This window comes from Eschrichtius robustus, chromosome 18 (assembly GCF_028021215.1).
Source record: "Eschrichtius robustus isolate mEscRob2 chromosome 18, mEscRob2.pri, whole genome shotgun sequence".
In the NCBI taxonomy this organism is placed as follows: domain Eukaryota; kingdom Metazoa; phylum Chordata; class Mammalia; order Artiodactyla; family Eschrichtiidae; genus Eschrichtius; species Eschrichtius robustus.
Window position 1 is genome coordinate 51,109,861 of NC_090841.1, and position 13,859 is coordinate 51,123,719.

General features: G+C 40.5%; 1 protein-coding gene across 8 annotated transcripts in view; it reads left to right on the top strand.

Annotated features, from left to right (window-relative positions):
• The window catches only part of LMO7 (LIM domain 7), a 193,807-nt gene that overhangs the window by 85,923 nt on the left and 94,025 nt on the right, over positions 1-13,859 (top strand). For all 8 annotated transcript variants that reach the window (XM_068526298.1, XM_068526291.1, XM_068526294.1 and 5 more), the window contains one exon: positions 11,826-11,932. In XM_068526298.1, the coding sequence (XP_068382399.1) occupies positions 11,826-11,932 (107 nt within the window). The remainder of the gene's footprint in view (positions 1-11,825; positions 11,933-13,859) is intronic.

The following is a 13,859-nucleotide window of genomic DNA, read 5'->3' on the forward strand; positions in this document are numbered from 1 at the left end:
CAGAACAGCTCCCAAAGATGTTCACACTCTAGCGCATTGAACCTGTGAATATGTTGCAAGGCAAGGGGGGCTTAGGTTGCAGGTGGAATTAGGGTTGCAGGAGAGGAGCCTGGATTAGCCAGGGGGGCCCAGTATAATCACAAGGGTCCTGATAAGTGGAAGAGGGAGCGAGAACCAGATAAATGGTAGTGGAACAGAGACTCAGCCCGATGCTGCTGGTTTTGAAGATGGAGCGAAGGGAGCCTCGGGAAGGAAAAGAAAATCGATTTTCTTCCAGAGCCTCCAGAAGGAATGCAGCCCTGCCGACACCTTGATTTTAGCCCAACGAGACTGATTTTGAACTTCTAACCTCCAGAACTGTAAAATCATAAACTTATCTTGTGTTAAGCCACTAAACTGTAATTTGTTACAGCGGCAATGGGAAATTAATACAGTGGTTAAGAGCATGCACTTGAGTTGAACTGCTTGGTTTGAATCCTAGCTTCACTACTTACTGGGTGACCTTAGGCAAGTCACATACCTCTTAGGCCTCAGTTTCACCGTGTGTAAAATGGGAACAGTTAGACTTTGTAAGCTTCTTTTCATGGGAAGTTGAGATTATTGGGAAAATTAGCTATTCTATGGAGAACCAGTTGGGATAATAAGAGAATGGAAAAATGTCACATGAGGGACCAGAGATGTTGAGGAAACCAGGGATATTTAAAGAGAAGATGTGAGGGAACACATGAAGTGTACGAAGTAGGAAAGCTCAGGGGCTCTCCTGTGGGAGAAAGATGAGATTCATTTTGCATTAAGTAGGCAGGGTTAGGATCAATATTTTATAATTACAGTGAGAAGTCTTTGGGCTTTTTTGACATAGAAATGACTAAAAGTGAGTCGGCCTCATAAAGCAAGGAGTTCCTGGGGTTGGAAAGACTTAAAACAGGGCTGATGATCCAGACATATCACCTGTAAAAGAGTCTCTGAAGGGGGTGGGGCGGGGGCACTGAAGGAACACGAATTCCCAACCATCTCCAAAGTTTTACTGTGTAGTTTTCCTTCATTAAACATGCTTTATTGATTCATAAAACATGCATTTTAGCATCATTATGACACGTTGATCTAAGCAATTACTTGTTTCACTTTGGAACATACAACATGGATAATTTGAGGACAGAACTTTGTTTTCTTTTCTTCCCATTTTGCCCCGTCCCCCCACCTCTGGCAACCAACCAATCTGTTCTCTGGCAGAACTTCTTAAGAATCTATGTTGGCACCTTTTTTATTTTATTTTATTTTTTAACAGAGTAGGTAAGTTTTAGAATTACTTCATTTTTGATGTAAAGTTTAATAGAAATAATATGCAAGACCGTACCTTACTTCATGCTGCAGTTTGACAAAGGCTGTTATGGCTCCTGTGTAGTTAATTGTAACCCGAGTTGATTAAGCATTTCAATAACTAGCCTTTTGTTGTTGTTGTTTTTAACATCTTTATTGGAGTATAATTGCTTTACAATGTTGTGTTAGTTTCTGCTGTATCACAAAATAAATCAGCTATACGTATACATATATCCCCATATCTCCTCCCTCTCACGTCTCCCTCCCACCCTCCCTATCCCACCCCTCTAGGTGGTCACAAAGCACTGACCTGATCTCCCTGTGCTATGCGGCTGCTTCCCACTAGCTATCGATTTTACATTTGGTAGTGTATGTGTGTCCATGCTACTCTCTCACTTCGTCCCGGAGTGAGGTGGATGGACCTAGAGTCTGTCATACAGAGTGAAGTAAGTCAGAAAGAGAAAAACAAATACCATATGCTAACACGTATATATGGAATCTAAAAAAAAAAAAAAAAAGGTTCTGAAGAACCTAGGGGCAGGACAGGAAGACGGACGCAGGTGTAGAGAATAACTAGCCTTTTACCGGAGCGCTCAGCCCTCCATCCCTCTGACCTGCTGCTGCCCTAACCTGGCAGCTCTCAGTCTGTCTCTCTTGGTCTGGTTTTGCTCCTAGCTCCGCTAGACAGTGCTGGGGTAAAATCAAACCACCAAGCTGCTGGCACAGTTATCATGTATAAGCCCCGGGCCCTCCGTGTCACCTGGCGATTCCTTTTAAGCATTTCTGGTTGGGTCCTATTTTCACATGTGACAAAACTTTACTGCTCTCCTTGTCCTCAATTCCTTTCTTACCGGCAAGTGACCGAGCCTTTTTCTTTGTAGAGAAATAAGGACCCAAGGACAACTTAAAGACTAGCTGCTTATTTTCTTCACAAATAAGGATGGAAGTCGAATCTCTGTGTTTACCTACATATTAGAGTCATAGATTGTAGGTGTGCTAACTTCACAGCTTACATTTATTAACTAAGCCATAAAATAGAGGATGAATTTTCCAAAACAATTAAAAAGAGCTAGGGCTAGCTGATCAACATTGTGACTAAACTGCTTTCTTAATGGAAACGGTATACTTAAAAGGCAAATTTGGATATATTGTCATTGCTGCTTGGGAGTTGCTTTAAAATAATTTTGAATGACCACAATTAGTGTATCATAAGAATGCAATTCAATTCACTTTTGGTGACGGTCTAATGTGAGCTCTATAATGCCTAGGTGTTTTGTGTTTACGCTAACGAGAAACACTGCTTTAGATCATATTTGGAAAGAGTGTCCTTATTTTGTTATTTGCCAGAGAACGTGTCTACAAAGACTAATCACCTGGAGGAGTATCTTAGGATGTGCATTCCGATTCAGTAGGTCTGGGGTGGAGCTACAGCTTCTGCATTTCTGACAGTTCCCAGGTGATGCCGGTGCTGATGGTGTGTGGACCACACGTTGAGCAGCAAGAGGCTAGGTCAGCTGTTCTCCAGTTTGATCCCCATCAGCATTGCCTGAGCGGCAATTCTGCGTGCCCCTTTGGTCACTCTGATGTGGCTGACAGGACACTGTCACTCTAAAGCATGGACTTCGTTTCTCCACCTCCAGCAGTGCTTACACCCTCTTGCTTGCTGGCACGTACCTGCTAACTTCCTGGCACTGTCAATTCCAGAGGCAGAGGAAGTAGGGGCTTTGGTGCCATGTCATTAATAGAAAAGGAGTTGAGGTCACCAAGCCTCGTGGCCTTAGGATAAATTGACCGGCACCATCCTGTCCTCACGTTCAGAGGAACTGGATAACAGGCTCTTTTGAAAATGGAAGAATCTGGCTTAAAGTAGGCATAGAGCTGTACTGGGAAAAAAGGTCAGACTGAGCATGGGAAGATCGCTTGGTTCACTGATGGGAAACACTGCCAAGTGATGCCATTCTGGGAGCTTTGGTTTAAGATGTTGCTGGTATGGCCCTCAGGTCACAGGCCTGAGCACAGCTTCACTCTTCTTTAGAATTAGTTAGGATTTTGATCTTATTCAGGGATTCTGTAGTAAATCTCTTTATTAGTCTTGTCTTTATTTAAAGAACCCATTTTTGTTTATGACAGCTCTTGACCCTGTACACTCAGGAAGTTTCTGCAGAAGTGGGTCTAACTGGTTTGATCTTATGAGCAGACAGTTCCCCATCTGTTGTGGCATTAAGGTTTCTTGACACAAAGTATTCCCTCTACATGTTGGAAGTCATCACACTTGAAATTTTATCATTAAAGATACTTAAATAAGAAAAGGTCCTCTAAGTAAGAATGAAAGTGGCTTTGGGCAGGGTGAGAGCCTAGGGAGATGGAGTATATACTTTAATGAGGATTTAGACTTTGTGTAACAAAATGATTCAGCATGTAAGAGAAAATAGTTTGTTGACAGTAATGCAACAACACATCAGTGTATACATACATGTCAATCCCAATCTCCCAATTCATCACACCACGACCACCACCCCCCGCTGCTTTCTGCCCTTGGTGTCCATATGTTTGTTTCTCTACATCTGTGTCTCAGTTTCTGCCCTGCAAACCAGTTCATCTGTACGATTTTTCTAGGTTCCACATATATGTGTTAATATGCGATATTTGTCTTTCTCTTTCTGACTTACTTCACTCTGTATGACAGTCTCTAGATCCATCCATGTCTCAACAAATGACCCAATTTCGTTCCTTTTTATCACTGAGTAATATTCCATTGTATATATGTACCACATCTTCTTTATCCATTCGTCTGTCGATGGGCATTTAGGCTGCTTCCATGACCTGGCTATTGTAAATAGTGCTGCAATGAACACTGGGATGCATGTGTCTTTTTGAATTATGGTTTTCTCTGGGTATATGCTCAGTAGTGGGATTACTGGATCATATGGTAATTCTATTTTTAGTTTTTGAAGGAACTCCATACTGTTCTCCATAGTGGCTGTATCAATTTACATTCCCACCAACAGTGCAAGAGGGTTCCCTTTCCTCCACACCCTCTCCAGCATTTGTTGTTTGTAGATTTTCTGATGATGCCCATTCTAACTGGTGAGATGTGATACCTCATTGTAGTTTTGATTTGCATTTCTCTAATAATTAGTGATGTTGAGCATCTTTTCATGTGCTTCTTGGCCATCTGTATGTCTTCTTTGGAGAAATGTCTATTTAGGTCTTCTGCCCATTTTTGGATTGGGTTGTTTGTTTTTTTAATATTGAGCTGCATGAGCTGTTTATATATTTTGGAGAGTAATCCTTTGTCCGTTGATTCGTTTGCAAATATTTTCTCCCATTCTGAGGGCTGTCTTTTCGTCTTGTTTATGGTTTCCTTTGCTGTGCAAAAGCTTTGAGGTTTCATTAGGTCCCATTTGTTTATTTTTGTTTTTATTTCCATTACTCTAGGAGGTGGATCAAAAAAGATCTTGCTGTGATTTATGTCCAAGAGTGTTCTTCCTATGTTTTCCTCTAAGAGTTTGATAGTGTCTGGTCTTACATTTAGGTCTCTAATCCATTTTGAGTTTATTTTTGTGTATGGTGTTAGGGAGTGTTCTAATTTCATTCTTTTACATGTAGCTGTCCAGTTTTCCCAGTACCACTTATTGAAGAGATTGTTTTTCTCCATTGTATATCCTTGCCTCCTTTGTCATAGATTAGCTGACCATAGGTGCGTGGGTTTATCTCTTGGCTTTCTATCCTGTTCCATTGATCTATATTTCTGTTTTAGTGCCAGTACCATATTGTCTTGATTACTGTAGCTTTGTAATATAGTCTGAAGTCAGCGAGTCTGATTGCTCCAGCTCCACTTTTTTCCCTCAAGACTGCATTGGCTATTCAGGGTCTTTTGTGTCTCCATACAAATTTTAAGATTTTTTGTTCTAGTTTCGTAAAAAATGCCATTGGTAATTTGATAGGGATTGCATTGAATCTGTAGATTGCTTTGGGTAGTATAGTCATTTTCACAATATTGATTCTTCCAATCCAAGAACATGGTTTATCTCTCCATCTGTTGGTATCATCTTTAATTTCTTTCATCAGTGTCTTATAGTTTTCTGCATACAAGTCTTTTGTCTCCCTAGGTAAATTTATTCCTAGGTATTTTATTCTTTTTGTTGCAGTGGTAAATCGGAGTGTTTCCTTAATTTCTCTTTCAGATTTTTCATCATTAGTATATAGGAATGCAAGAGATTTCTGTGCATTAATTTTGTATCCTGCAACTTTACCAAATTCATTGATTAGCTCTAGTAGTTTTCTGGTGGCATTTTTAGGATTCTGTATGTATAGTATCATGTCATCTGCAAACAGTGACAGTTTTACTTCTTTTCCAATGTGTATTCTTTTAATTCTTTTTCTTCTCTGATTGCCATGGCTAGGACTTCCAAAACTATGTTGAATAATAGTGGTGAGAGTGGACATTCTTGTCTTGTTCCTGATCTTAGAGGAAATGCTTTCAGTTTTTCACCATTGAGAATGATGTTTGCTGTGGGTTTGTTGTATATGGCCTTTATTATGTTGAGGTAGGTTCCCTCTATGCCCACTTTCTGGAGAGTTTTTATCAGAAATGGGTGTTGAATTTTGTCAAAAGCTTTTTCTGCATCTATTGAGATGATCATATGGTTTTTCTTCTTCAGTTTGTTAATATGGTGTATTGCATTGATTGATTTGCATATATTGAAGAATCCTTGCATCCCTGGGATAAATCCCACTTGATCATGATGAATGATCCTTTTAATGTGTTGTTGGATTCTGTTTGCTAGTATTTTGTTGAGGATTTTTGCGTCTATATTCATCAGTGATATTGGTCTGTAATTTTCCTTTTTTGTAGTGTCTTTGTCTGGTTTTGGTATCAGGGTGATGGTGGCCTCATAGAATGAGTTTGGGAGTGTTCCTTCCTCCGCAATTTTTGGGAAGAGTTTGAGAAGGATGGGTGTTAGCTCTTCTCTAAATGTTTGATAGAATTCACCTGTGAAGCCATCTGGTCCTGGGCTTTTGTTTGTTGGAAGATTTTTAATCACAGTTTCAATTTCATTACTTGTGATTGGTCTGTTCATATTTTCTGTTTCTTCCTGGTTCAGTCTTGGAAGGTTATACCTTTCTAAGAATTTGTCCATTTCTTCCAGGTTGTCCATTTTATTGGCATAGAGTTGCTTGTAGTAGTCTCTTAGGATGCTTTGTATTTCTGCGGTGTCTGTTGTAACTTCTCCTTTTTAATTTTTAATTTTATTGATAATTTTATTGATTTGAGTCCTCTCCCTCTTTTTCTTGATGAGTCTGGCTAATGGCTTATCAATTTCGTTTATCTTCTCAAAGAACCAGCTTTTAGTTTTATTGATCTTTGCTATTGTTTTCTTTGTTTCTATTTCATTTATTTCTGCTCTGATCTTTATGATTTCTTTCCTTCTGCTAACTTTGGGTTTTGTTTGTTCTTCTTTCTCTAGTTCCTTTAGGTGTAAGGTTAGATTGTTTATTTGAGATTTTTCTTGTTTCTTGAGGTAGACTTGTATAGCTATAAACTTCCCTCTTAGAACTGCTTTTGCTACATCCCATAGGTTTTGCGTCGTCGTGTTTTCATTGTCATTCGTCTCTCGGTATTTTTTGATTTCCTCTTTGATTTCTTCAGTGATCTCTTCGTTATTTAGTAACGTATTGTTTAGCCTCCATGTATTTGTGTTTTTTACATTTTTTTCCCTGTAATTGATTTCTAATCTCATAGCGTTGTGGTCAGAAAAGATGCTTGATATGATTTCAATTTTCTTAAATTTACTGAGGCTTGATTTGTGACCCAAGATGTGATCTATCCTGGAGAATGTTCTGTGCGCACTTGAGAAGAAAGTGTAATCTGCTGTTTTTGGATGGAATGTTCTATAAATATCAATTAAATCTATCTGGTCTATTGTGTCATTTAAAGCTTCTGTTTCCTTATTTATTTTCATTTTGGATGATCTGTCCATTGGTGTAAGTGAGGTGTTAAAGTCCCCCACTATTACTGTGTTACTGTCGATTTCCCCTTTTATAGCTGTTAGCAGTTGCCTTATGTATTGAGGTGCTCCTATGTTGGGTGTGTATATATTTATAATTGTTATATCTTCTTCTTGGATTGATCCCTTGATCATTATGTAGTGTCCTTCCTTGTCTCTTGTAACATTCTTTATTTTAAAGTCTATTTTATCTGATATGAGTATTGCTACTGCAGCTTTCTTTTGATTTCCATTTGCATGGAATATCTTTTTCTATCCCCTCACTTTCAGTCTGTATGTGTCCCTAGGTCTGAAGTGGGTCTCCTGTAGACGGCATGTATATGGGTCTTGTTTTTGTATGCATTCAGCAAGCCTGTGTCTTTTGGTTGTAGCATTTAATCCATTCACGTTTAAGGTAATTATTGATATGCATGTTCCTATGACCATTTTCTTAATTGTTTTGGGTTTGTTTTTGTAGGTCCTTTTCTTCTCTTGTGTTTCCCACTTAGAGAAGTTCCTTTAGCATTTGTTGTAGAGCTGGTTTGGTGGTGCTGAATTGTCTTAGCTTTTCCTTGTCTGTAAAGCTTTTGATTTCTCCATCGAATCTGAATGAGATCCTTGCCGGGTAGAGTAATCTTGGTTGTAGGTTCTTCCCTTTCATCACTTTAAGTATATCATGCCACTCCTGTCTGGCTTGTAGAGTTTCTGCTGAGAAATCAGCTCTTAACCTTATGGGAGTTCCCTTGTATGTTATTTGTCGTTTTTCCCTTGCTGCTTTCAATAATTTTTCCTGGTCTTTAATTTTTGCCAGTTTGATTACTGTGTGTCTTGGCGTGTTTCTCCTTGGGTTTGTCCTGTATGGGGCTCTCTGTGCTTCCTGGACTTGGGTGGCTATTTCCTTTCCCATGTTAGGGAAGTTTTCGACTATAATCTCTTCAAATATTTTCGCAGGTCCTTCCTCTCTCTCTTCTCCTTCTGGGACCCCTATAATGCGAATGTTGTTGCATTTAATGTTGTCCCAGAGGTCTCTTAGGCTGTCTTCATTTCTTCTCATTCTTTTTTCGTTATTCTGTTCAGCAGCAGTGAATTCCACCATTCTGTCTTCCAGGTCACTTATCTGTTCTTCTGCCTCAGTTATTCTGCTATTGATTCCTTCTAGTGTAGTTTTCATTTCAGTTATTGTATTGTTCATCTCTGATTGTTTGTTCTTTATTTCTTCTAGGTCTTTGTTAAACATTTCTTGCATCTTCTCGATCTTTGCCTCCATTCTTTTTCCAAGGTCCTGGGTCATCTTCACTATCATTATTCTGAATTCTTATTCTGGAAGGTTGCCTATCTCCACTAAATTTAGTTGTTTTTCTGGGGTTTTATCTTGTTCCTTCATCTGGTACATAGCCCTCTGCCTTTTCATCTTGTCTGTCTTTCTGTGAATGTGGTTTTTGTTCCACAGGCTGCAGGATTGTAGTTCTTCTTGCTTCTTCTGTCTTCCCTCTGGTGGATGAGGCTGTCTAAGAGGCTTGTGCAAGTTTCCTGATTAGAGGGACTGGTGGTGGGTAGAGCTGGCTGTTGCTCTGGTGGGCAGAGCTCAGTAAAACTTTAATCCTCTTGACTGCTGATGGGTGGGGCTGGGGTCCCTCCCTGTTGGTTGTTTGATATTAGGTGACCCAACACTGGAGCCTGCAGGCTCTTTGGTGGGGCCAATGGCATACTCTGGGAGGGCTCACGCCAATGAGTCCCTCCAGAACTTCTGCCGCCAGTGTCCCCCTCCCCATGGTGAGCCACAGCCACCCCCTGCCTCTGCAGGAAATCCTCCAACACCAGCAGGTAGGTCTGGTTCCGTCTCCCCTGGGTTCGCTGCTCCTTCCCCTGGGTCCCGATGCACACACTACTTTGTGTGTGCCCTCCAAGAGTGGAGTCTCTGTTTCCTCCAGTCCTGTCAAAGTCCCGCAATCAAATCCCACTAGCTTTCAAAGTCTGATTCTCTAGGAATTCCTCCTCCCGTTGCCAGACCCCCAGGTTCAGAAGCCTGACGTGGGGCTCAGAACCTTCACTCCAGTGGGTGGACTTCTGTGGTATAAGTGTTCTCCAGTCTGTGAGTCACCCACCCAGCAGTTACGGGATTTGATTTTATTGTGATTGCGCCCCTCCTACTGTCTCATTGTGGCTTCTCCTTTATCTTTGGATGTGGGGTATCTTTTTTGGTGAGTTCCAGTGTCTTCCTGTCGATGATTGTTCAGCAGTTAGTTGTGATTCTGGTGTTCTCGCAAGAGGGAGTGAGAGCACGTCCTTCTACTCCACCATCTTGGTTCAGGCTCTGTGTTCTTTATTGTACACGTATTGTAGCCAGCTTCTAAAGTGGTCCCAGTGATTCTCACGTGATAGTCACTCCCTTATACCTATAAATTGTACCTAATTAACTAGATGCTCTAGCTGAAATGATTTCCAGGTGGAGTGTTAATGTGCTGCCTGCCGTCCTCTTGCTGATTATAGTAAAATGTGAAAGGTAAAGTGACAGGTAGAACAGTAAACACAAGGGGTCACAGGAATTGCTGGTTTGGGGAATTATCAGTCTCTTTATGTTAATAAATGATGAATTTTTTTCAGAAAAACATCAAGAGAATTGAGAAATGGGGTTTTGGGCAGAGATCAAATTCAGAGCGATGGTGGGAAAACAAGATGGTCTAAAGATGAAGCTGAGGGTGTGGCTGTAAAATCGCTTAAGATCTTAGAAAGATACAAAGTGGTGCCTTGGATATCTGTCCAGTCTAGCAGTAGGGCTTCTAAGAAGCTTAAGGGTGGTGTCCCTCAGTCATCTCAGCAGATGAAGAGAAGGACTTGTCTTGAAGGAATTTGTGGTTGTGGCTTTTGTCTAAGAGAGTGAAGTCCAATAAGATTCACAGAAGACATATGGTATTTTTGAGGGAATTGTATTTGCAGAAACTAAGGGAATCGTATTTGCAGAAACTTTGTAAACTTAGACTGAAAGGGACAGAGGATTACAAAATAAAAAGACCTTTAGTCCTCCAAACTTCTGCAGCCAGGAAGCAGACTGAGAAAGCTACACATCTGCAAACACAAGCTACTTTCCAAGGAAATGGAAAGATAATTTTTAAGGTGGAACCAAGTGTCCAGAGAGTGAAGCAGAAAACCATGAAGGAAGTGTTCCCTGGCCTTGAATCCTAATGAAGGACCTGCCAACCTGTGCTTTGCAGGACTTCAGAATTTCTGTGGATCAGTGACCTTTAAATGTCCCTGAGTTCCCTAACAGCACTGCTTTTCTCTGCCATACATTTGCTTCCCCTTTCCCTAAGTCCTCTCACTCGCCAAGAACCCAAACTGTTGAATTTAGCCTCTTCACCTTCCTTCATTTCCCTTTCGATCATTCCCTCCCACTTTGCCATCGCAGCCTGCCTTTTCTCCCTGTGGAGATGAGCTTCCCAGCATGGGAAAAGGGTAACTGCCTCTGTCCACGTGGCAGAGAGGACCCTCACAGCCACCTGTTAGGGAGTGAGGTGAGGTTTCAGGGGGCCTGAGAGGCTCAGCCCTCAGATGTGGCGTTGCCAGCAGGTGTGAGTGGACCAGCCTGTGCTGGCGTGTGAGGAGGCCGTTCTCTTGCCTGAGAACCTAACAAAGTGAAGGTGAAGAGTCGCATGGCATCTGCACAAGCTCAGCCCCATAAAGGGTTTTCTTTTTTGAAGCGGAGTAAAGATAGAAGCTCCAGCCAATTCTGCTCACCCAATGTGTCTCTACTGTTGTCAGTGCGGGTGCAGCTGTTTATGTGAATGAAAAGCCTTGGTCTGTGAATGGAGGATTTGGGTTTTGAAATTAGATAGGAGGGCAACCTAGATTCTCATGCTGTGGAGGCACTTCCTGAGGCAGGTGCAGGGCGTGAGTAACGACCACACCTCAACTCTGAGGTGCAGCCAATGATCACTGGGCTTCTCCTGGGTCCTATAATGTGGTTTCCCTGTCTGTCCAGAGCCGGCTCAGCAACCAAACCCAGATTCCAGGTGTGGTATTCCACAGTCGTTCTGTAATTTGTAATCATAGAAACAGAACGTTCCTCCTCTTCTTTCTTCCCTGCCAACAGTTTCTGGGTGGGTGAATGTCAGTAGCTGGAGTTATTTTTAAAGAGGAGAGGTGAGGCTTGTCGCGCAAAGCTGGGAAGAGGGCGTTTGTTTGCAGAGCAGAGCTGACATCCAAGTGTAGATTACTGCTCAGTGGCCAGGCACTTGTCCTGTAACAGGTAATGTTTAACGTGCCAGTCACAAAGATCACAGGAACAGCATATGCCTGGCATAAGAGAGCACTGCCGTTTATGCTTTGGAAAACTGAAAGGCTATACATGCGCATGTATTAATTTTTTTTTTTTTACATACATGAGTGGCTTGGTCTTGCTTCCTCCTTTTTTGCTGGCTGTAATTGGACTTTGAAGCTTGGAAGTTATATCATAAAAATTGGTAACCTTTGTCTGAGAGAGAGCTCGGCTAAGCAATCACTTTCCACTTCTTTTCACAGGATAATATAAACGTTTTTTTGAAAGCTTGTGAACAGATTGGATTGAAAGAAGCCCAGCTTTTCCATCCTGGGGATCTACAGGATTTATCAAATCGAGTCACTGTCAAGTAAGTTTCACTGGTTTGTTACATGTTGTTTTAAACTTAGGGCTTGTAGCTTAAGTGTAAATAATTCCTGAGAGCTCTGATTACAGAAAAATCGTCCCTCTGTCTTCCTCTATTTGCATTCCAAAACAGACCATTTAAGAAATAGCTTAGGGATTGTGAGTGTGAAGCTGTCTGTAACTGAGGCCATGATATGTTATTATTTTAAATTCCTGTATTAGCCAAAATGGTGGTTTATATTTTAATGCTTGTCCAACATCAGTGTTTAGTTGCTAATGGTGAGGACGCTCATTATATTTATAAAGAAAATGGAGAAGGTTATATTTTAGCTTACAGAGTAAAAATTATTTGAAATTAAGACATGATTGCTAACATAAAAATGAGAGTGGGACAGTGATAAAGGAGACTTAATATTTGGAAAGCAGCAGTGCTTGGGACCAACATGTACCGCTAATGACTTTTGTCAACTGGCTGATTTCTAAAAATGAACTGTTTTTCACTCTTTTAATAGTATGGATGAGAAAGTGAAAGTGGGGAGGGGGTGTGAAAACATGCGTGCAGGTGTTTGTGTTGTGTTTTAGATGGAAAATGCCGTTTGTGTTTGAGTATATGGTTTCAGGAAATCTGGCTTTAAACTCTTATAAGATTTTTCTCTTATAAATCTAAATTTGCTTTCAGTGAATCAGAATAAACTCATGTTACCAGATCAATGTGACAGGAAAATAATTTTATAATAATGACTTCCTCCTTATCATGGCTCTTAAACATAATCAGCATTTTTCCACTGGAAAAAAATAAACACCTTATTCTATCTATAGAAATAATAGAAATGAAAAAATTAGCTTTTACCAATTCAAAGACTAAGTTTGAAGAGTTAATATTCCTGTTGTAATAGCTTTAAAGTTATTAAAAAATGACTGTAAAATCTTAAATATGGCCAAGATTTTTTCTAAAGACGAATAACCCTGTCTATAAATATTTTTTATAGTAGTCATTGTCTTTAGCCATATAACCTAAAAACCTGGGTAGGATTAATCTTTTAAAAGCAATGATATTTTTAAATGAACAAGCCATTTCATATCTATATGCTTCTAGTTCTGTTGTACAAGCATTTCTAAACGACACAGCAGTGATATGTGCATAGCAGGGATGGGTCTGCCAGCATTTCTGATTAATTGGAAGATTGTTGATAGATCCTAAGTTTCATCACCAAAATGGCATGTTTACTTCTGCAGTATTCGAGGTCATGTTTAATTTCCATGAAAAATAACTATGGATGAATTTATTTTTCCTAATCAGCATTCTCTCATATGACCTATCTGATGGGCAAAGAAATTTTTAACTTTCAAAGTGTTTTTCTTCAGTTGTTGCTGTCTATTAAGAAGAAATGTCTTTTCCCCTTAAAATCATACTGTTTTGAAACTCTGTAGCCGATGTTCGAGGAGGCTGTGAACTTAGTAAAACATGTTTGTTGGCTTCTAATTCCAAGAGTGCCCTGAGTGAAACTTGCCTGGAGCCTGTTTCATGAGACGCTGGGTCTAAAGTGTTCAGGAAAAATCAGTATCTGGGCTCAGCCTTCAATGAAATTAAGTTAGTGACAAACTGAAACCGGGAGGTCACGTAGTTACAGCCGTAGTAGGAAGTATGCAGAACAACTTGTTTCAGTGGAAACCACAAGTCCATAAAAGCAAGGTGTGTCCAAGTAGTCCTAGTGAGAACATCTGCATGAGGACCTCGACTCTCTTAATTAAGAGCATCACCCCGACAGTTCCGTCTTGTTGGACCAAAGAGCACAGGGGTCGATCGTGGGGCTGCTACAAAGGAAGTGCAGGGTGGAGAGTGAGAAAGCTGGCAAACGGCTTCTTTAAACGGTTGGCCAGAGCTTTTCTGCCCTGAGATAGCATTTTTTAAAAAAATTATTTATTTATTT